This window comes from Salminus brasiliensis, chromosome 4 (genome assembly GCF_030463535.1).
Source record: "Salminus brasiliensis chromosome 4, fSalBra1.hap2, whole genome shotgun sequence".
Lineage (NCBI taxonomy): Eukaryota > Metazoa > Chordata > Actinopteri > Characiformes > Bryconidae > Salminus > Salminus brasiliensis.
Genome location: NC_132881.1, coordinates 39146319 through 39171090, shown reverse-complemented (window position 1 = coordinate 39171090; position 24772 = coordinate 39146319). Strand labels below are relative to the sequence as shown.

Here is a 24772-nt window from a genome sequence, read left to right as displayed (position 1 = left end):
AAAGCTGTTTCTATTAATTCTGTATCAAGAATTTAGTCCCAGAAGCTACCCAAAACACACATAATGGAGGCTTAATCATCTGCGAATTAGCTGCTTTACCTGTCCCTGTGAAATGTAGACCAGTCTCCACTAAGCCTTTCTTTCTTTCTACCATACAGGAACAAACGGAGCTTAAACACAAAACGAAACAGGGCAACTTACTCTTTACAGTTTCCATTATATGCAATCGTGACCATTAGCATGACGATAATAATGCCAGTAAATCTATATAACTGCTCATTCTCAAACCTTCAAACTAACATCTGAACGTACAAAAGAAGAATGATGAATACGGCATCATCTTTAAAACCTACACTCTGAATCTGCTAGAAAGGGTTGGGGTGGCTCAAACTGAGAGTGGCATCTGTGTGTGTTACAGCAGAGTGATAAGCACTCTGAACAAGCGCTCGCGCAGTGCGAGTAAAGCCGCGGCGCTCAGAGTGAGTGGAGGCGGTATTGTGATAGAGCCGGGTTGATCTACATAAGAGCCGTGATTAGCAGGATTCAAGTCCCGTCAATCCAAAACAACAGAAGAGCACAACAATGCCTGGAAACTCTCTGTTTATTCATGAGTATTCATTCTGCTGGCCTGGATGAGTAATAGGAGCACATTCGTAAAGGAATTTCTAACCTAGTCTTTTGCAGCTGAAGCATACGGCTGATTATGATGGACAATAATTTGGGTTTAAAACACACCTATAATAGAATAATTATGACGAGAATACAATAATTGCTACTCAAAGCACATTTTAATAGAAGCTAATGTGCAGGTGTAGCAACTTCCCATTGGCTTTTATTGTGCAGGGAAATACACTGAAATTACTGTCCATGAAAAGGGAATAAAGCAGATGGGGATTGGGATGATGCTGGAGTAAAAATCTTAAAGATAAAACATGCTAAATCATATTTCTGACTCATCATGTCTCAGTGGGCCTTATTTGCCAACCATTTACTTTTTTCTTTCTTTTTTTAATCTCCTTAAAACGCAATATTCATGAGGATTCTGACATCCACCAGTGTTTCCCAGTGTCTGGGATTTGTTCCATTTCTGAGGACAATGGGATCCATCATTACTAGAACACAGCTGTGAACAATTCTGTGGTTTAAAAGCACATTATGAATCTGATGTAGCCTTTCAGTTAAAACTGGTCTCAAGAACATCCTTAGAAAGATATTGGTGAATGAGGACCAGTTAGTTTTCCCTGTTTTCTCTCAGTTCTAGTAACTCCATGACTTTGCTGCTGTGCTCCAGAATGAATCTGTTCACTCCAAAAGGTGCAATGTTGGCTTTTGTGGTAGCGTCTATTTCCTGAGGGAAACTGACAACTTGACAGAGAGAATCAATCACCCAAAGCGCTGCAGACAAACTGCAGCCTGGTTGAGAATTAGCTGCTGTACTCAAAAACTAAACTAGGTAGCAAGCATTTAGTTATGACTTCAATTCCATGTGCTTCAATGTGCACTTACTCCCTTAAACCATCCAGAATGCCTCTTCTATACTGTTATTCAACTCTCAGCAGAGAATGCATTGCACTCCCACTCTTTTCTTTGAATGTACAGTTTTGAAGTGGTGCTGTTTTGTTTAACAGTAGCTAGTCTTGCTTAACATTCTGTGTATGTTATATAATGTCTTGTTGCCGCTACATTTAGATACTTTGGTTTGGTCCACATTAACTTATTCAAATCCACACTAAAATCAACTGTAATGTAAAAAAAAACAAACAAAAACAAAGGTGGTTAGATTAAATCCTAAAAAACATGAATGGGCATTTGAACTATTTGTGCTTTGCTGCATAACCTAGAGACTAATAAATGAACAATAACTCTTGTTAGTAAAATATCCAAGAAACATCTTTATTTCATATGCAGTCCTTATATAATAACTGATAACCACCTGCTAACGTATTTGCCAGATCCTGTTGATCCGAGTGTAGTCTTTTTCTCTTTGTGGAGAAACTTTAGTGTGCTAAATGTGTGTCAGTGTGTGATTTGCTTACCACCCAAATAAGTTTGAACTTTATCCATTTGTTTACTGGAGGCAGTTTCCATAAAACATGATGAGAACCTCACTTGATTTGGTGGGTTACCTTCTTGGGTGTTTTTTGGCATATGTATTACAACACAATATCAGTTTACCACTTTTGAGAAAAATAATACTAATACAGTATATAAATAGTATACATATTACAGTATATAAAGTGAACAATATATACGTGAACAAATACTACAAGTTGGTCAGGTTTCCCCGGGAAAGGGGGGGGGGGGAGTAAAGATTTGCATAGTTTTAGTGTCAGCCCTGGAGTTACCTTTCTGTGTGCACAAGTTCAGAATGGAATTCAGTTAATTACTGATCTGTTTCTTGAGAGTTAAAGACAATAGAGAATAAGATTTAAAGATACACAGCAAATATGACACTGATTTAACACTGGCAAATGTGCTGTGTAATACTTACCAATAAATCAACTGAAGAATGAAAGATATTTTTGGTGTATACATGTTTGCTTGCTCAAAATGGCAGTTTGTAGCACTAATCGATTTTTAAGGATTTTTAAGGATGGGAAAGATGCCATATACATATATATAAATCATGGTGACAGAACAATAACTTACTTGTCCCACTGTGATGGGCATACTGTGTGATTTTGAAAAGGGATACTATACGCATGGCAATCCCATTTCATTCAGCTGAATATTGATCCCCAGCACAATTCGCTCTCCATATGTTACACTCACTGAGCAATATCGGTTTAGGCTTCTTCCTGTATGGAGAAGCCCCCATGAAATATTGGCACGTTTCACAATTTCATAAGAAAAGCTATTAGGATGTTGCAGTAAGTCCAGTGTGTGGGGAAAATTGAGCACAGGCAAGAGGGATGAACAGGAGAAAATTTAAGGTAGGGAGGAAAATTGTAGTAAAAATATGTTCTGGGCAAACTTCTCATTCCTTAATCCCCTGATATGTGTCTGCCTGCCCCTACCTGCCTTCCCCAGCCCCAATTACGCAGAAAAATGTCCACACTTTTGGGCTCTCCAGCAGTACGGAGGGTCTCCAGCAGAACTCAATTCACTTTGGTAATGAGCCTGTGCTCTTACATTTCCCCATGCAGACAGCCCAATCTGCCACAGCGCAGCACACACACTGCTTTTGCATAAGGCCAAAGCTCGGTGGAGATCGACTCTATGAAATATTGCTTTTTTCATTAGTCTGGAGTTTGATGTTCTCTTGGCTGAGATTTCTCAAAATAATCTTTTTGCCACCATATGTACTTTTCATCTTTGAATACTAATGAAAAAAAGCATGTGATTATTAGGTTCTCTCCATATCCAGCTTGTTTTTTTTTTTCCTTTTCAGGAAAGCTCATGTCTAGCGCTGTATAGGTACAAACTGTCACATTCACACATACTAATGACACCATTTGAACACCATTTATCACACACTCTCGTCTGTTTTATACCACTCACTATTTTTATTCAGTTGACATCATGGGAAAGTGGGCCCAGGAGTTCTTGCTCCACAGCTAACAGTAAATGCCGCAGTTTCTCCAGTCACAAAGCTGTCCGTTACATTTCTGTGTAGTTATATGTGTTTACTGTATCTTGTGAACTATGACACCCACTTAAGGTGGGAGGTGAAACAGCCCTCTATTTCACCATTTTCAATCTGTCTGAATGTTCTCCGCCATCACCAGTTCATTCAACCTTTGGTAAACAGAAAGGCCACGTCAGGGAGTTTTCCATTTACCTCGGAGGATTTGAGATGCGGTATCATAAGCTTTTTATCGCACCTTTCTGTACATAAGCAAGACCGCCGATGTAACCAAAAGACTCTGTTCGGCGGCAAAGATCAAAGTGTCAGATTGTGAGCGGATGCTATGCCCCCAAAATACAAACTAGCATTCATAAGATGTTTTTAGAAATGTGAGACTTATTTGAATGTACGATTACAGGATAAATACCATTTAATCAGCTTTCAGATGAAATGATTAGAAATGTGGGACTTATTTGAATGCATAAACAACATTTAATCAGTTTTCAGAAGAAATTAGAAATCTTTGAATGTGTAAATACATAAACAACCTGATTATACATCAGCACGGATAATCAAGTACTCACATAGTCGTCATAGGTTTCGTGTGTGGCCTGAAGCAGAGGGGCTCTGTATCCAGGGGTTCCCGTTGTTCCCCTGGTGCGGGAGGCCGAGACTCCTCTGGCTAGCATGGTGGTGGGTAAAGAGGTACGTGTTCCCACGGTTCCCCCAGGGGTTGTGACTCCACGACCCGGGGGAGGAGGTGGCACGGTTCCTCCACGACCCCTGTCCAGTGCAAAATATAAATAACAAAACATACAGAAGTTCACAGTCAGTAGTAACAGAGTAACACTGTTGGCTGTGACCATGAAAAGGGGAGGTCATGCAATAATAATAATAAAAAAACCAACAACATTAGTCCATAGTGTATTAATAGCTAAGCCACTCAATGCAGCTTTGTTAACCTGCTTGGGCATCTCCATTGAAATATGGATTGATATACCGCATACAGCACTGTACGAGTAGGATCTGAAATAAGTACTCAGTGCTCAGTCCCTGCTACAGTCAGGAAAACACTGTATAAATACTGCTGACTCAGACTAAAGAGTGTTCCTGTGAACATCAGCATTAGCAGCTTTTTCTCTGCGTAATAAAGCTGCAGTGCTGTGATAGAAAGCTGCTGAAAGTTGTGGCAACAAAGCCCCAAATAAGCTCAAACAGGCCGTTATGAAACCTGACCCTTGCACCAGCCTTAGCCCCCAGAGGTCTGAGGTTTTGACTCTTGCTTTGCTATACAATTCAAATGTAGGTGTAGTTAAATATTTACTTGAATGCACTACATTTACATTGATGAAATCTGGCAGAAGCTCTTTTCCAGAGAGACTTACAGTTTAATCATGTTACAGAGGAAAGTAAATGGAGCGTTAGGAGTCTTGCTCAAGGTCTTTTTTTTCCTTTTTTTTTTTTGGTATAGCCTGGTGTGTTTGCCCAGCAGGGAATCAAAATCCAGTCTGCTGCACGGAGCACAGCGGTGCTACCCTCCACATATAGTACCAACCACTAAACATTCACAGAGAGACACACTTGACCAAATATGCCTTCCAATGTTTTGCCATTTATAAAAACATAGTAAAAAACACTGGAATTCCACAGATTTCTTTATATTTCTGGACAACGCAATTTCTGACAAGTAAACAAAGTTACTAATGTAGATTGTTTTATACTAGAGCATTGTTTTATAATTGTACTGACTCTTTACAATGGTGGTGATGGAAACCAGGGGATGTCTACAGTGCAAATCCAGCCTTTTTTATTATCAATCAATGATAACAACCAATAAAACCACTTATTTTTTTTATGTATGAAGATAAACTCTTAAAAAACCTTCAAACATTTAGCCATTATTAACAAAAATGTTTTAGTCCAACATCTTCTCTGATAATCTAATGTAAAACACAATTTCAGACATCAGGCATAGTGCATGTTTTAGAGCCATTTACCTCTTTAGACGTCTGGTTCACATCACTGCCAAGGTCAGCAATACCCATTGAGTATTTTACACCAAACCAGTCTGACTTCTCAAGGCTTAAAAAATCTGTGAAATTATACTTATCTATTTTTTTATTCTTCCACTTCCACTTACTGACATGACACAAACCTGCTTTACAGAAATCCAGTAATAGGACAGGGGTCAACAACACAAACATGAAACCCCGGTGAGCAAGCCAAAGGTGACAGTGGTTCCTCAGAGTCAAGACCACTTACAAATTTATGATTAAATAAATCACTGTACCCTAGAATAGAATAAATATAATCATAGTAGTGATGGTTAGAATAATGAAAGTAATGATGATGGTTAAAAGTGGTAATAATAGTAGAGTCAATGTACACGCCAATGTAGTGGGGGGTCAGGAGAGCCTGGTGCAGGAGAGCCTGGCGGTCAGTCAGGTGGGTGAGGACTTCATATGCAGTTTCAGTATTATGCAATGATTCTCTTTTCTGTTAGAAGATAAATATACTGTGTTTAACTACAATGTGTAATAGCCAATAACCAAGGCTAAAAGGTTGGGAGGTTGGGACACTACTGATTATAAAGCCCACAGGCATCCTCTTACTGCGCTTAAGATGGCCAAAGGCAACACAGCATCAAAACACTGGCCCTACATGTTTGACAATTTATTCCTTTAAATTCAGCAAACACTGTAATTTAACAAATTCAGCTCCTATGCCTTCATTATCTCTTTTGACTGCTGCATTATGTATATAAATGTTCCTTCTACTGTGCTTTATGCCCTCACTCTCACAATCCCTGATGTAGTACTGTAATTGTATTGTTGTACTAGTTTGAAACTTTATTATTACATTGCGCCATGTACTGTATGTGTGCTGTATGAAAATCCCTCCAGCGCACGGCTCATCTGGGAACAATCTTCTTTTCAAACATAAAAGAAATTAGATTTTCTTCTGCTCTCATGCTTTCACGGTCTGCCTCCTGAAAACTCGTAGATGATCTTTCATGAGTGCCAGTGATTGAAAGGTTGGAAATCCATCTGTTTATTAAGGGTGGATCAGGAGTAAACCATGCATGAAGTATGGCATTTAATATGGTCGTCTTGGTTGCCGAGCAGTCATTCTAAGGCAAGGGGGAGGTGGGAGCTGTGACATGAACTCCCATGGCATTAGACAGCTCAGCTACGATATTTCACTGAGAGCGCATTTAGTATTAAAGGTATCAGAGAGTAAAGGGAGCCCACAGTAACTGAACAGGGTCAGTGGGTACTTAAAGCCTTTCAGAACTATTGTTTTCATATCCGGAGAGGCATGTTAATGTGTCTGAGACTTAGAGAAATGATAAAGGGCTTAAAGGGCCTGTTCTAACATCCAAGGAAAGGGCATATACCTCTAAGGGCCGAGTGGACTGCCATCCTAATAGCGTTATATCAAGTGGAGTTGCTTTTTAATGAGCCAAACAAGGGTCAACAAGTCAAATGTTGGCAAATATCAACCTAAACCTTCAATGCGTATTACCTGTTTATCTATTGTCCATTAATAAACCAAGCCTGGCCTCAAATAAGAACAGAGCCAGTCTCTGCTTCAATCTGCTGCACCATTGCTTTCACATGCAGCTTTTATGTCTTGATCACAATCAAAGGAGGCATTTTCAATAGGCACATTTATAGAAGTCATTATTAGTGGAACAATGAAATCTCAAATGAGCAAGAACTCGAAAATGCTCGCTCAATAGATTTATGAGCCTTGGTTACATTTATGAAATCCTTTAGATCACACGTTTCCAGCCTTTTCAGATGTGTCAGCGACTTTTCAAGGGTGAAATCTTTCATCAGCTACTCAATAATAAGTCACTGTTGTCACTGCCTCCCACCATCACCTTGGTGAAATGTCAGAAAAGCAGCACTGAATAATACAAAGGAGCAATTTATTATAAAAGTATATGTATCTCCAAGTACCCTTTTAGTACCTAAAAGTACCTTATATCTCCAATATGGCAGCTTTACAGTAGAAGGAAAAAAACTTCTTAACTTTCAATAGAAGACTTATTCTTATTTAAAATAAAAAATAAAATAACAATAATATTTGGTATTATTATAGTATTATTATCAAAGCAGTTGATTGGTCCATTGGATTCAAAATCAAAAAATTTTAAATGGAGATACAATGTTCTGTGATACTGATTCTGATACTGAACTCATCCAGTTGTCTCAATTCACCCATACTGAAACAACTGGCTAATTTAATGTTATAGTCTCTATAGGCTCAGAGGTTCAGAGGTTCAGAGCCTACATTTGTTAGTTTTAACACTTTCTCATTATACGGCCACAAAAAAAAAAAGAAAAAAAGCAAGCAACAACAACAAAAAGTCTTTAACAGACTTCTATTTCTATCCTAGACATGTTATTAAACCACCAAAATGCCCAGTAAGGTGAAACTGCAAACTGTTCAAAAACAGTGCAATCTCAATCTGTCTTACTCTTTGCCACACTTGGGAAACAGTAAGTGTTTTGCTCTGGTTTTGTGCTCGAACCCCAGCCCTGAATGTCTTCCTTCCTACACTTTTCAAACAGCAGCCTGTAGAACACACTAATATTTGAACATGCTGAAACTCAGCTGAGAGCAGTTCTCACAGGTGATTTTTGAGCCGCAGGGCACGAACTACGCTCTTCCTAAAATTCTGTTTTATTTCTTTTTAAATGTGCTTTCTAGAAATCCTTGGAAAGCCTTCTTCCGGAAACATAAACCAACACACCAAAAGCCTTGCACTTGCAAACATGCACTAAGCCTTTACTGTCAGTTCAGTACTCGGTAGTGGAAATTCAAAAGATGTACTCATATTCTATGTGTATGTACAATGGTGGCACATGACCAGAATGACTGGCTAGAGATAACTATTAACAGAATAGTAGAAACAAAAAGTTTTATATAGCAGATGTTGACTGTGATCAAAAGGCGAGTACTGAAGCTCCTATCAAAAGCACTGACCATAGCACTGAGACATTGCCATTTTGATCCTCGGTGATGCCACAGCCATCCATGTCCAAGAGTCCCAAACAGCAGAATTGACCGAACTCTCCTACCTGTCCCCAATCACTCAGTGCAATGCTAGATAAAATTGGCATCTGTTGATGAACAGAACTAGTAGTTAGTGTTCTCCTCCAAGCATGTTCAGCTGTTCAGTAAAGTTGTGTTGTTGGCAATCCATAAAAATGCTGTGAAACTAGCCCATACATTTCAGCCTCCCAGCCCTGGTGGCATCATGTGATACAGGGGGAATCCTAGCTAATCGGTGGGAATTTCTAAGATAATATCTAAAGAGTTTCAAAAACATAGAGATTCCAGTTTCTTACCAACAAATTAAGTAAATAGTAATAATAATAATAATAATAATAATAATAATAATAATAAACATTCTCTGGTTTCAGTGAAGCTGCTTTTACAATCAAACCCAGGAAATTTCTGGGATACTTTTATCTGTAAGGTTTGGCTTTTCATCACTCAGACTTGCAGTCCTTGAATGGTATTTTACCAGGGTGCCTCATTTCATACTTGCCATGAAGGTACCTCTAAGCAGAATTTCCTCAGTATTTTCCTCAGGCTAAAAGCACCAGTATTTCTAAATCTGATATGCAAAAAACACTCCTGACACTTTTCACTCTTAGAAAAACTCAACAAAATGTTGTGTTTTGATGGTGATGCCGCATCTGATTCGCACAGAAGTACGGTTTTGCTGTGTGCTCTAGAATCGTGTACAGAATACACTTTCACTGCATTTTTACTCAGAAAACTAAACCAAAACTCTGCATAAACAAAAGCATTACAGAAAATGTTCTACTTAGATGACTGTAATCTAGATGTAGCTGTATTCGATTTCAACTCTGATTTCAAGATTTCAACTTGAATTTATTAATAATTACTGTAATTACAGTGCAAGAGTAAAAGTGGCCAAATTCCTGATGAAAAGATGATGTACTCCATCATATATTGCATAGACTGTGCAAAGAAAATGGCTTTCCAGAAAAGCAGATCCTGCAGGCTGAGCGATGACCTGCATAATTTCTTATCTGAGAATTAGTTGGATCCTGGTACTTCTTCTAGCACTTTAACTTCTTTTAGACAGCATATAAGCAGTTTTGACAAAACAGGCTGCATGGGGAATGTTACTAATAGTCAGTGTGGAATGCAGGCCTTTCTATATTTAATAGTCTTTCTATATTTAATAGTCTTTCTATATTTAATGTATGGTAGCTGTGGCAGCACTGGTGAACAGCAGCTGTTTAGGTTCAGATAAAGATTTCCATTCCATCTTCTCAAATTCAAAGACCCTACAAAGAATTCTGCCCCCATCAGCACTCTCTTTATCCAGCCCATGCTGCTTTACAGTAACGACTTCTTGGAGCACCATAAGCAGAACAACAAGGAGAGAAAGAGCTTTTGGTTTGTAACTGACGACTGCAACAAACATAGGAGCTGCATTTTGGACCCATTAGCACCTGAGGTAGTGCAAGCTGTCGCTCTGTCAAGGGAATTCTGGCTCTTCTAAGAGTGCGGCAAGCCGGGGCAAGCGCGGAACGAATTAAATATAAATTAAAGAAAGGAGCATGTTTAGGATATGAAAGCCTTGAATAATGTATGATGGTGAGTTTAACATGCGCGTTTGATGAGTGGCAATTACAGTTTCATCTGAGAACCTCAAACATTGCTTTGAGCCAAAGGTGCTCAGGGCACTTTCATAATCAAGCAGTGCACAGATGTGTTGAGTGTAAAAACTAGCTTTACTCGGCAGGTCGCATTCGAACAAAGCATCAGTTCAGTCAGTTCTCACCTGTGATGAGTTCATTCTTTGATAACTGCCCTCAATATCTTTGAAGCATGCAAAAGTGCAGGGTTTGAAAGGTAGCGGTGATGATTTAAGCAGCAGGTCAGAGTTATATTTATATATATCTGAACTAACTGTCCGAACCCGACAGGACCCGACTGTTCAGATCAGATTCAGTCAGGTTCTGACATACCTTCTCAAATATTTGTCAGCCTCAGGTCCGGTCATGTTCAAATGTCATATTTCTGGACCGCTGTGGTCTGCATTTACCCCAGCTTTAGTTGTTCTCGCTCACGCATTCTCCCTTCCTACTACTGTATAAGTTTCCAAACTTCTTGCTGAAGGCATCAGGAAGCTTTCTGGATCTTGTCACAGTGATTCCACTCACTTTAACAATTAAAAGGAAACCAAAGCTCTCCTCCAAAATTTTCTCTAGCAATGTTTTAATCATCAGTAGCTGATGTGCTGCACCTGATATTAATTTTAGCTATTTTAAGTAGTAATAAATGTGGGTGTGTCCTAACTATTTCCTCACAAGAACATTGTATTTCTATTAATTACATTTTGCAGTTTGTTTTGTTAAATTACCCTCTCTCAATGTTATTTAAACAAAGATCAAGGGGCAGTGGTGGTTCAGCAGGGTCAGTGGTGGTTGTGGGTTCGGGAAGCTGCCACTGCTGGGCAAGGACCTTCACCCTCTCTGCTCCATGGGTGCTGCAGTGATGGCTGCCCATCACTCAGGGCACGTGTGCTCACGGTCACTGTGCGCATTGGATCACTAGTGTGCTTGTGTGTTCACTGCATGGATGGATTAAAGGCAGAGGTCATATTTATATATATATTTAAACAGGTTTAAATTTTTTGTCATGACTGTTGTGGGTGAGTAAGAAAATATCAAAGTATTGTGATATTATGTTCTGCAATACTGTATTGATTTTCAAAAACAGCATTGATTTTTTATGAATAGTTTACACGTAAAGATTAGTGGCAGACTGTGGTTCATTTTGTGCTAGCACAAGCAATGTTCCTGACACTAGAAGGTTAAGGACTTCTCCCATACATGCGAAGCCATCCATCGCCTTTTTTCGAACTGACACAGATGCGGCATTGTCGGTCAGCTGACACGCTCAGAGTAAAGCGCTGGGTCCCCAGCTCCACCACTCCACTTAACAGACACCTGTGCTGGCCAACATGGCTTAAGAGTGCGGGGAGGGCAATACACGCCATCTACCCACCTAGAAAGAGCTGGGCCAATTTGAACTCATGTCCCCCGGGCCATAGTGGTAGCTCATTAGTCCACTGAGCCACTCGGAGCCCCACTAGATAGCAGTGTTATACTCAGCCTTTCCACGGTTCTGACTGCATAAAAAACTTTTCTCTTACTCAGATTTAATGCATATGCCTTTTTTAATATTATGCTTACAGTATCTGTAATTGTACTGAATTGTAACCCCTGTATATAATGTGTATTGTATTGCTAGGTTCTTGTAAATACAAAGCCCTAATGACTGTGTCTCCCAAGCCAAGTTTAAATCTTAAACTTGGTGCTATGGAGCAGAATGTTCTCCGGCTGCATTTTAGTTCTCTAGACAGGCTGAAGCGTACCGTGTGGTAGCTGTGGAGGTGATCCGTATGCCACGTCCTCGCACGCTCCTCCCTCTGCTCGGGTCATCGGAGCCATTCAAGTAGGAGAGCTCACGGAGCTGTTCTTGCCTGATTTCATCGTTGTAGTCCTGTGGGGGGAGAAAGCAGTGTGCAGAACATTAAATAACCCCACCAGATTAATCCGCCACATCATAACAGTTTCTGTCAGCCACCACATGGGCCTACAGATACACCGCTCTTAAAGTGCTGGAAAAAGAAACAAATGATTCAGTTGGATGCACTTTTTCACGCAAATCAATGTCAAAGTGACTGAGCCTTAAATGTATTGCCAGATTAGCAGACTGTAGGCCAGGAGTTTTAAATGTGCTGCCAGGAAGTTTTTCTCTCCCCCCTCAGCAGCACCAAGCCGAGATAAAAAGCCTAAGCGGCATATGCTAGTTCATCCTAAACGGCAAGGCAGGCTTTCACCAACTTTTTCTGCAAAGCATTCTATTGGTTTTTAAACACATTAGTCATGCTGGGTGTTAGACTAAATGTGTTATATCAGAAGTTATATTTGTCCATGCTTTGTTGCCGTTACTGCTTGCTGCTTTCTAGCAGATGATGAATGGCGATTTTATGAACGGCGCAGCTCTGCGCATTTTAGCATTTTGCCTGCTCTATCACACTTAATTCATAAAATTATCCGGCCCTGTACGAGTTGCAAACGATCAAGCCCTGTGGAGAACTCCCATAATAGGCTATATGTAGAGTCCTACTGACTGCTCCAGTTTTACATGAAGTGGGGGAAGCTCAGCACGGTGCTCCAACCATTTCATAGGACCTGCTAAACACACACTGCATTCAATGAGATTCAGATGCCTATACATCTTTCACTTAGATAGTAAAGAAGGCAACGTAAGAACGTGAGACAGATGAAGTATTAACTTTGCTTGACACCAGCTATCAGCACATTGTTGTGAAAGAATACTGCTACTTCCTGCATTTATAAAGTCCCTCTCTCTCATTTGATTGAACATGACAGGGCCCTGAATCACAAGGCCGATTACAGCGTGGATAGCGCTTATTTTATTATCTTGTCAGTGCCACAGGCAGATAAACGGAGCCTCATTTCCACAAACCACTTATTCCCCTTCCTGTTTGCCGTAACAGCTGGGCACAGGCAAATATTAGAAATGGCAGTTAGATGAGAGTGGCCTTTTCATGGAGATCCAGTCAACAATCAATAAGGGCCGTGTTGCTTGGGATTTAGAACTTGAGCAGCCCACTTTCCCTCCTTTTCCTCTTCGCTTCTGTTCAATCTCTCTTTTTTGCATGTTTGTTTGCTTTTTCTGGCACAAACTCACTCTCTACCGTGTTTTATGTAAACTGAGTTAAATCTTTATAGATCTGCCATGTAGCAGAGTATTGTAAATACATGCGTACAGTAAATAAATAGATAGATAAATAGATGGCTAGATGGAGTAGCATGCAAAATGTGGGGCACCCTGCACGGCCTGTACTTAGTAACACCCCCTTTGAAAGTATCACAGCTTGTGAACACTTTTTATAACCAGCTAAGAGTATTTCAGTTCTTATTTGAGGGATTTTCGCTCATTCCTCCTTGCAGAAGGCTAATCCTGTGAGAGTCTTGAGCCATCTTGCTGCACCGCTCTGTTGAGGTCTATCCACAGATTTATGATTATGTTTAGGTCGGAGGACTGTTAGGGCCATAGCAAAACCTTCAATGTGTTTAGGATCGTTATCCTGCTGCAAAGACACCCTCTTCATCTTAAGATTTTTATAGGCAGTGTGATGTTTGCTTCCAGAATAACAAACAATAGGTTCTTTCCTCGACCAGTAAACGTTTCCAGTGCCACTGGCTGCAACACAAGCCCAAAGCATAATTAATCTATCCCCCTGCTTAACAGTTGGAGAGGTGTTCTTTTCATGAAATTCTCTACCTTTTTTTGTTCAAACATACCTTTACTCATGTGTGTCCTAATTTAACTTCACTAGTCCACAGAATCTGTTTACAACATGCATCCGACTGGTTTAGGTGATCTTTTAAAAGATTCTGAAGCTTAATTCTGTGATAAGGATACAGTAAAGGTTCTGCTGATGCCTGATGACATTTAATGAAGGTCACATTTGTGCAGGTGTTGCTGCACAGTAGAACAGTGCGCACCACATCTCCAGAGTCTGCTTAAAATCCTACCAACAGTTTTTTTCTCTGAAAGAACAGATTCTCATGCTAAAAGTTAGGTTTAGATACATTTCACATGGTTCTGTAACACTGTGGTGAAGTTTTGTGTTCAAAATCAGCCTGTAATGTTGTCATACAGTTAAACAACATCTCAGCTGTCTAATGGCACTTTCCACTCAGCAGTGCCGACAGCATAGCTGCAAAGCATTGAGCTTTTATTTTGTCATTATTTCCACTGCAATAGCAATCTGGCTGAAAGACGCATGATTATACATGACGTACATTAAATAGTTGATAAAAGTCAATAGCACTTTTCATGTAACGTGCCTCATAGAGCACAGCGAGAGACAGAGTACACTCCTCCCGTAATGGGTACTGTTTTATAATGGAAAACCTCAGTGCCTTGTGTGCATACAGTGGAGGTGAACCTTTTAGAGAACAGAATTCTTTTTCTGGTCCTCTTTAGCCCTGATGAGATCTCAGACCACTTTTTATTCAAACCACAACTCATTCACAGCTCAGACCCCAGCTATGTAACACAAGGACCTTTGCGGCATTACTGCATGCACTTGCTCAGATCCCACTGCAAAATGACAAAATCTAGTGTGTCTGGACACCGCCTGCTCTGATTTTGTCATGTGTATTCATGTACGTTTGTCTCATTTACTTTCCTTTTCCTTTTCCTTTAAAATTTTTAAAACCTTACTATTTTAGTGTGTTTAATGTGGTCCTCTTTCCAGAAGTGCATTGGTCGCTTACTGAGATCATACAATTTCATGTGCAGCCATTGTTTGCCATCAATTGTTTTGAAGTTTTTTTAGGTTACAACAAGCCTTGAGTTTCTATGCATGGAACAAAATATGAAGCGCACCCAGGCCGCTTTACATCTCACAATACAGTAATAAAGTAAATTACAAAACAAACTATAAACTAACCAAACTGAGATCTCCTCAAGAGGTGGTTTCATTTCAGTCCATTTAGAAAGGTCTGAGTTCTTTTGACATATTCACATTTTCAGAATAAATCATGACTGCAAAGCTCTAAGTCTACTTTAGATGCTAAAGCGGTCCCAGTGTGAAAACGCCCTAAAGTTATAAATGTGTGCCCACAAGCTGTCAAGAAATATACATTATATGGATATTTACACTGATGTATTCATAATATACATAACACAGATGTCTATAGGTTGAGAAAAGCAGTTTTACGCAGAATCATCAGCACTTCTATTTATATATTGAATACAGTATTAAGACTCACTAAACTCACTAAACTGCTTAACTGGTGATGAAAATTAGCCTGCATATACAGTGTAAGGAAATACATGAAAGATTAATCGTGTACCATTTTACCTAAAGCATTCTAAAAATAATTTAATTTCCCATGTTTTCTCTTTATCTCAGACACAGAAGACTCAGGTGACTTGTGGAAGGAAATGCGTTTCATGCAAAACAGATGTAATAGATACCGTGATGGATTCATCATGAAGGGCATCTGATGGCAAAGCTAATTAAGTTTCCGAAGCAGATTTGAATGGCAATGGCATTGCATTGAGTCTGTGTAAAGACAGGGAGCCACAAATGCCCTAGGTCAGCTACTTACAGATTAAAACCATGTAAAGACTCGCTTTGGACAAGTTATTCATTATAGCGAACACCCTAAGACCCAGCCGAAAGCAAAACACGAAACGTGATCTCGCATATAATTATGGATGTACATTTTTATGGCCAAGAAGTCTTTGACCTGCAGTCGTCTATTGCCACTGCAGTCTGCCTGTAGCAAAATATGCTCACTGAATGTCTGATTTACAGGTGCTGGTGCTATCAGATGCATACTGTGAGCTTTTTAACTGACGCAGCTGGCAGTGAAGTCAAAATTAGACAGACGTTTTTATTATTATTATTATTTTGATAAAAATAACAGTCAGTAACTGTACTTACATAAACTGAAAGCTGTCAATACTAAATCTGTGCACAGAAAATAAATCTACCCGCGTCTTAATATGTATTTGAGCTTGTTTTGGAGGACACTGTTATATGGAATATTATTTCTGAGTAGAATTGACTTGCCTCTCACTAGCCGTTTAGCCCTCTGCTGTCTAATAGGAGATCATTAATAAGTCATGCTTATAAATCCCTCAGCACTAGTTATCTTTCAGTTAATCCCAAAACGAAAGGCATATTAGACACAGAAAAGCCTTCAGTTATGATGACCCAAGTCTCTACAACATTCTGCCTTAAAGCATAAGCCCGTGTAATAGAATGCATAGCTTTTTAACAAAAAGAAGACTGTCGTTTCATTCTGGCTTCCTACACAAGCTACTCAGAAAACCCTTGACATTCTTGGAACAGCCACTCTCGTAAAGAGACACACACATCTGCCTGAAATTTGCCAACTCATGGCACTGATCCCAGCTTTAGAATGTCTCCCTCCAACCAGGCAACAATCTCTAAGAAGAGCCACTTGCATACAGACTGAAACTCATTACTGTGAAGCCAAGGCATACCGTTACCAGAATTATGCCATTCCATCCTTCATGAAAGAAATGAATCCAGTTAGTGTATAGTCATATCTTCTCTCCACAATTCAGAATCTATTGTTTAAAAATACCTATAAGGCACAAAGCACACGGCATATGGAAGAAAAACAATATGCACAGAATTTACTTGATTTAAATGTGTACGTTTCCACAAGAAAAAAATATAACATTTAAAATATATTATTATTTCAACATATATATTTTAAATATTATATAACATTTAAAATATATATGTTGGTATATATAAAATATATATACCAACATCATTTTGTCTTTCACCTATTGCTGCTGTCATTGAAAATGATTGTATCTGTTAATTGACAACTCTACAGGAGAAGAAAATCTTCTTAATTTACAATGGTAGTCAATTTAATTCCAAGTCATTAGAATTAAGTCAATTCCAAGTAATTCCAGAGCATTTCTTTTGGTCCATTCATCATGACATTTTGAACACTGTAAAGAACGACTGACAGATTCACAATATGTCTAAAAGTGACATATAAACATAAATGTTGGACAAGACCACTAACATTACACTCTGAAAAACAAGTGTGCTTCAAATGGATCTTTGAGAGATGCCATAAAAGAACCACTTTTGGGGAGCTAAAAGTGGTTCTTCTATGGTATAATTTGAAGAACCTTTATTTTTGTAAAGAATATACAGCCATCTACCACTGAAACATGATTAAGAGTGACTGACAACACTTTCTTATTTTAACTTAGTTGCCAGGATGTGTTACTGGCTGCTAAATTAAGAACAAGTCCTATATTGTGTGTCCAGTACAGTGTGTGAGGGGTGGAACTGACAGAAACACAGCCTTAATTTTAAATGATTCCACTTCAGTGCTCTATAGTCCCACTCTGCTCAAATCCAAAAACCGAGAAAACAAAAACGGGCAGAAATCTTTCAATTTTATAATTCAAGTCTCTTTAGTGTCTGACCGAATTTTACAAACCCCTAAATGGGGTAGAAATGATTCAGCTCTTTCTTAAAAAGGCAGTGTCTACTGCTTACTATGAAAGACCACAATGTTATATTACGTTTTAAGTGAAACTGGGCTTTGTAGAGCAGTAGTAAAAAACATTAATGATCCTTATCTACAGTGGAATCTGTGGAGGGAGGAGATATTAGGCATTACAGTCAGTTCTTGAAGGTGGTGTATTAGAAACAGGACAAAAACAGGGCAAGTTACATACAAATTTGAGCCACTTTGATGAGGGCCAAATGGTGATGGCCAAATGACTGGTTTAGAGCATTTCCAAAATGGCAGGCAGGTCTTGTGGGTGATCCTAGTACGCAGTAGTCAGTACCTACCAAAAGTAGTCCAAGGAAGGACAACCGTTGAGCCTGTGAAAGGGTCATGGGCACCTAAGGCTCACTGAAGCTCATGTAGGCATAACCACACAACTTACAGGACTTACTGGATCTGCTGAACATCTTGGTTACAGGTACCACAGGATGCCTTCAGGGGTCTTGTGGAGCCCATGCTTCCGAATAGTTACATCTGTTGTGGTGGTGCAAGGTGGCCTCACTCAATATTAGGCAGGTATTAGGCAGTGGTACTAACGACTGGCTGATTGGTGTACAATGTAGTTCAAAAGTAACTGGACAGTTGTATAGTTAGAACACATAGGTATGAAAAAAATGGAAGCTATTACCCAACCTAGCCTTCTGTTGCTGAATCTTGCCAGTAGTTTGTAATTGTTAGTGACTAAGCCCAGTCTTCATGGTCCAATCTGCCCCTAAACCACATTAACATGTAAATTCCCTTAATCTCCTTTTAATATCACTCCATTCTTTCACGGCCCTGACCTCAGCAAAACATAAGCAGTGAAATGTAAATTCAGGTTCTTATAACAAAAGAACCAGCTTGAAAAAAGGTCAAGAAGACGTTACAAGCATTTGGCTTGTCCAGCCTTTGCACCTTAGAGAGCTCCCATCTGTTTGAAATGTATGTCCAGGCTATAGCCGGGGTGAAAGTGGGAATACAACACAAAGCCTGCAGTACTGCTGATGAGGCAGAGCTGTGTGTTCAGAGGCTGATGCTATGCTGTAAAGCCCAGGGCAGGATGGGTAAAGCAGCATGAGAATCTCTGAATGTTTCTCACCTCGCAGCCAACACCTCACACAGAAGCACCCATATTTACAGTCTAGACCATGCACTGATATACAGTAGGCACATTAATTATTGGTAAATGCTTCGGGCCCAAGGAAAACACAGTGCCTCACAGGGCTTTCCCCCCTCCTACATTGCTTATTAACGCTTGAATACATTAATGTTCTTGTTAGAGCAGTAGAAGGAGAAATGCTGAGAGTCGCTTTTTCATTCCATTTGAATCTATGCCTCCTGCAATATATGGAAACATTAATAAAAACGGCAATGTCAATGGAATGTGAATAATGCCCAGTTATGGACAAACCATGTTCAGAAGCTTCAACAGCTGTACATAATACTAAATGTTTCAGTATTCAGTCCATACCTCACACTTATTACAGTTTTTATTTACTGCACTCACATCAGCAATTTTTTGCCTGTTTTCTGTACATTCACACATGCTTGAAGCAAGAGTGGAGTTGAGTGTCCTCCTCTTACTTAAAGATGAAAGCTTTTGGAGGTCTACCAGGTCTTGCATGGTTGCTAGGAATAACTTGTATGTAATGCTCATTTGGGTAATAAAGGGTGTTCATGTGCTGTACAATTAGCTGCTTTTTTTAATTATACTGTTTGAAAAACCTTTTATATCCAAGTGAAATGTTACGCTAAGAAAACCGAAGATGAATGGAGCTGAAACAGAAATCAGTCCCGTCTTTAACCCAAATGCGATGCTGTAGCATGACCTTAACAGGGCTGTGCACACAAAGCATCCCAAAAATATAGATGAACTAATGAAACGCATTTGTAAGGAGAAGTGCTCCAAAATACGTCCTCAACGCTGTGCAAATCTTACTTGCAGCTACAGGAAATGTGTGGAGATTCCTGCTAAAGGTGGACCTACAGGTTATTAAATTAAAGGGTTGACTTACTTTTTCTAGCCTGCACTGTGAAGGTTTACTTTATGTGGATTTTGCATTTAATTAGTTTAGTTAGATTGTGTTTGTCTACAATTGTGACTTTTATCACGATCAAACCACATTTTATTAGTAATCAATGCAAAACTTCCAATTCTGTCTTCCAACTGTATTTTAAAGTTATTGTTCATTTTTCTTTTAAAGTTAAACTTTGGTGATACAAGGTTTTCTTATAATGATATGATCATACTGCATCAAAGCGAGTTATGAACAACAGTGTGAAGAATATTCCAGAAAATTCCACGAGGACCATGTCCGCTTTGTCCGGCCAGCACCTCCCTCATGCTGTGCTTAACCACATGCTTAACCTTCGAAATCGTCTTTTTAATTAGCATGTAGAAAGTAGTGGCTGAGCTAGAGTTGGAGACTTAATCAGAGAACTGGAGCAAACCCAGGCTCATGTTCAACTCGCAATTACCCTGCAGGAGTTGGAGTAAATGAAAAAAAAAAACGTCTGAATGAACTTACAGGAACCAGGAATTTCTTAATCTCCTCCAAGGCATGGCTCATGCGGGAATAGGCCTCTCCAGGTGGTGCAAAGACTTCAATTAAAACATGGAGATCGTTGCTCAAATGGGCGTATTTCGCCTCCCCACTTTTCCTCAGCTCTTCTTCCTGGAAATGAGAAATTTCGGTCAGATCACTTGAGCCAAGCCTTGTAAAAATGAAAAAGTCTACTCACTCAAGACATTTGTCGTACTGTCGAGATATCTACTTTCTCTGGGCAGTGAGCACATGTTGATAAACCGAATTTCGGCACGTATGCTAATGAAAAGCAGCACCGTTTGGTACCCGAGTCATTTTCAGTCATCACGTTTCGTTATTCAGGCTGAAATGGGAGATGCGTGCAAACAAACAGCCAACCTCCCATAATAATACATGATAAAACACTGTGATGTGAAGCTGGAAGAAGACGTAACAATAATTTCATGCAATGTAATATGCACAAACAGAAATGTGGGTGTGGAGGACTGTTCAAAAGCAATAAACCTCTGTTGCCTCCTCTCAGATTAAAGCCTCCCTGGGGAAGAGGAATACGGAGGATATATCTGTTTCCAGCTTCCAGAGTGGCTTTGATTGCTGAAGGTCGTCAGTAACTATTCTTCAGAAAGCTTATAATTACTGCAGCCTACATTACCTTCTCATGTTGATTACCTTTGGCTCTAGCTTGTACTCAAAGTCTGGAGAGCTTTGGCGGCGGGGGCATTAACAGATGCTTGATCAGTGATGCACACCCCTGCAGCCTCTTCATTTATGATTTAACACTAAATGATAACTGATACAATGTCTGCAAAAATGTGACCCAATCACTTCATTTCCACCATACAGTTCTTTTCAATGAAGGTCAGAAGGCACTCTCGTTATTTTAATTCTGCAATGTTCCAGTCATGCTTCAGTTGGTAAACCCTAAGGGCTCGAATGTGGGTCCACACTTCTATTCTTCACTCTCATAACTACGCCAACTTACAGGGTTCCACAGGGTGAGCAAAACGCTCCCATTTACTCCTTGTTTTTAAATGCGTGCAGAATTTTGATGTAGGAGCACCAGTGCGAGAACAAATTTTGCCCTGAGTAACCCACCACTTCATTATGCGTGAAACAAAACATGCAGATTTTTGCAGCCATGCCACTGGAAAAATAGAACGCTATTATTTTTAGCCTAACTAACCTGCTAAATAATGGGCCTGCATAGCTGTCCAGTCCCATGATTTAGTTAAGAACTGCTAGTTAAATACTCAAGTCCTGCCTTTGCTGCAGTCTCTCAGCAGTGAACGAAAACCTCAAGCTCTTCAAGGCTGTTTACACTTTGCATGAACATTAGGATTTCACATTACCACATGAAAAGATTGGTGTAAACACTCCCAGAATGCATTGTGATGCAGTCGGAGACCGCTCATGGTCACTCAAAACCGTGCCTCAGTGTTGCCAAGACAGCCGAACCAGGAGTGTTGTTTTTCTGGAGAACCAGTGAAACAAGACACAATTCCTTCCCACCAGTCTTGACTTTTCTGTTGTTCCCAAAGCGTTCTCTGGACAGTAGTGGCGCTGACCACTGCAGAAATCACAGCAGTGATGTGACCGCAGATTATTCACTGCCTGTTTTAAATGGTATTTTGACAGCCTGTACTATGCTGGTAGTAGCAGGAGAGAAACCAAGTTTGCAGTCAGTTACAGGAAGTAAAACGGGATTTGAGGTCCTTTTACGTGGACAATTGGATCTCGGATCTCATGTGGTCACTCTGGGGATGCATTTTAATGCCAAGCGTAAATGAAATCCAAAAAAAGAGAGTCACTGTAACACTGTGGTACAGCTCCCAGAGGTAGTGAATGGTTTTGAGGAAAAATAGGGGTTTCCAAAATGTGGTGGAACAATAGATGGTATACAGTTTTTGGTGACTATCGGAATCAAAATTGCAACTTTACAGGAGAAACAACAAAACATACCCTTCACTTAAAGCCAATGTAGTTTACTGGCTTTTTTTTTACTAAGTAACTTTTGTAACGATTTGTTGCAATTGTGATACACAATTGCCATCCTCATCCTTTGAGATACTGTCAACTTTCTGAAATACTGTGGTACACAGCATTACCTTATCACCTATATCACTCAGCCCTAAGATATACTGTATACAGTCTGACACAAAGTCTGTCATAAGGGGCAAAGAAATATAATAATTAATTCTAATTCAAATAAATAATATTTAACCACCAAAAGCATGGCAATGGTAACAGAAAACGTGTTCAGCAGTTCAGCAGAGAAAAGGCTTAAATCTGTCGACCTATATGTTGATACAAATGTACTGAAGCTTCTCAATCTCAGTGGTTGTGTAAATATTGTACTGTAAATGTACAAAGCATTTCCCTCACAGACTGATGCAAAGGAAGAAACTGTCTTCAGAGAAACACGAAGCGTACCTGCTTTATTTACCATCTTCTCTGAGACAGAAGAACTTTCAGATGACTGACGTTTTCCCGTCTTACGTCTGAGCGCTTTAAATTTGCTTTCATGTCAGTCCACGAGCAAAGCGCTCTATTGTTTTAAAAGCCGAGTCTGTCTTCCAGGATAAGTTTCAAAAGGAAGTGAAGTAAAACTGTCTAAGTGCGACAGAACACTCTACAAATATGACATAATGACAAGTGTTCCCCTCTTTTTATTTATTCTCAATGGGGGGGGCATGGTGCACTGACAGCTGCAGGATATTTGTACAGTATTAGTGGGCAGCTCTGATAACAAAAGTGCAGAATTCACCTTTCTGAAGGCCAAAACCCGCTCAGTCGCTCAGCTGCGAGATCACTGACTGAATACTTGACAAAACAATGATGACTCAGTTAGCAAACAATAACTGTCTGATCAAGATTACCAAACAGAGATCTGACTTCAGTGTACATGTACAATCCTTCAATCCTCAGTGCTCAGTAGCCTAGTTTTACTTTTTATTAAATTGGAATTATATATAAATGTGCAGCTTCTACTTGAAAGAGTTGCCCTGCTTCTGATAATGACCTACAATAAATAACTATCAAATGAAAATAAATTTCAATAAAGTATAGAACAGTCTAGAACAGCAGGCTTACTTGGTACTATTTACAAATCAATGAATCTGGAAAATGAATCATGATGTGCTGCACAAATAAATGTACATAAATAACAGTAAAATACATTTATTTCTCAACATACCAAAACACTGGTCAAAATCGTTGCCATCCGCAGCCGGAGTCGAAGTGAGCACAATTCAGTGTGCTCTCTCCCTGGGTGGGTAGATGGCACACTCTCCACTCATTTTGACTGGCACAGGTGTCTGTTAGCTGGTGCGGTAGAGCTGCGGACCCGCCGCAGTCGCCCGAGCATGTCGGCTGCTTAGCGGTTTGAGAAGAGTCAGTGGTTGGGTTTGCATGTATTGATAGATGTGTTAAGTCCTTAACCTCCTAGTGTTGGTAGTATTGCAAGTGCTAGAGGAACTTATGAATGGGTAGGTTAATTGGCAGTACCAAATGCGGAGAAAGACATTTCTAACATGGATGCAGTTAGTTCCAGAATTGGGGGTAAACTTTTTGTCCCCCCTTTAGTTATTTTCTCAAAATAAATGTTTTATTCATTTAGTTTTGAATAAAAAATAATACTAACTGTATCAAACACTCATTATTATAATGCTTTATTTAAATTTTAGACAAAATCTGTACACAAAATATTTACTTAAGGACATGCACTTCTCACGTTATTGACTGTCTTCGCTTCCGGATTCATACTTTTAGCTAGAATGAACATGAAATAACATGAAATAAGTCTAAATTTAAGTTTCTTATACTTACTCGATTGAATGTTAGAAAATTAACTGCATATAATATCCATTTTCTGTAGAATATGCCAATTAAAACGTAAAAGTCTGCCCCAGTGTACTGGTTAACTCTGTAATAGAACGGGATCAAAATCTGCAAACAGTTCTAATCAATAAAACATGTGGCCTGTCATTATACATTATACATTATCATTATTCTGCACAGAGGAATGTATCCACAGATGTTGAGGATACATTACAAGTATTTTAATTATTGGTCAGTTATGTTATTGTGAAATTGTTTAAGATTAAAGCAACACTATGGAAACTTGGCATTTCTTGCTCCTGGATTCACCCTACAGTCAGGAAGTGTAATTCACGCTTTGAGTAACCCTTAAATGACACGTTTTTCTGGACGATCTGAGAGATACAGCACTGTCACTGAAAGTCAAAGAAGCAAGTGGACAGTTCTTGTGAGCAGTAACCCGCCCACTTCTCCAAAGTTACATACTGCAGTTATCAGCGTGCTGAGCTGTAGAGCAGGAGAGCCCTCTGAGCCTGGAGTAGCAATGACAGCAACGCCATTCTCCCTTTTACCAGGCAGTAGAGCATCACAAGATTTTGCACTGGAGCATGATTTTAAAGCTGCTATTTTAAGGTAACAAAGCTATACAGTGTTGCTTGAACCCATGGGTTACCATC

The 24772-nt window shown here is 39.5% G+C and overlaps 1 protein-coding gene across 7 annotated transcripts in view; it reads right to left on the bottom strand.

Moving 5' to 3' along the window:
- Positions 1-24772, bottom strand: part of khdrbs2 (KH domain containing, RNA binding, signal transduction associated 2) — a 102070-nt gene that overhangs the window by 37409 nt on the left and 39889 nt on the right. For all 7 annotated transcript variants that reach the window (XM_072678413.1, XM_072678409.1, XM_072678410.1 and 4 more), the window contains exons 4-6: positions 20262-20408; positions 12003-12130; positions 4153-4351 (exon numbers count right to left, since the gene is read on the bottom strand). In XM_072678413.1, coding sequence (XP_072534514.1) covers positions 4153-4351; positions 12003-12130; positions 20262-20408 — 474 coding nt within the window. The remainder of the gene's footprint in view (positions 1-4152; positions 4352-12002; positions 12131-20261; positions 20409-24772) is intronic.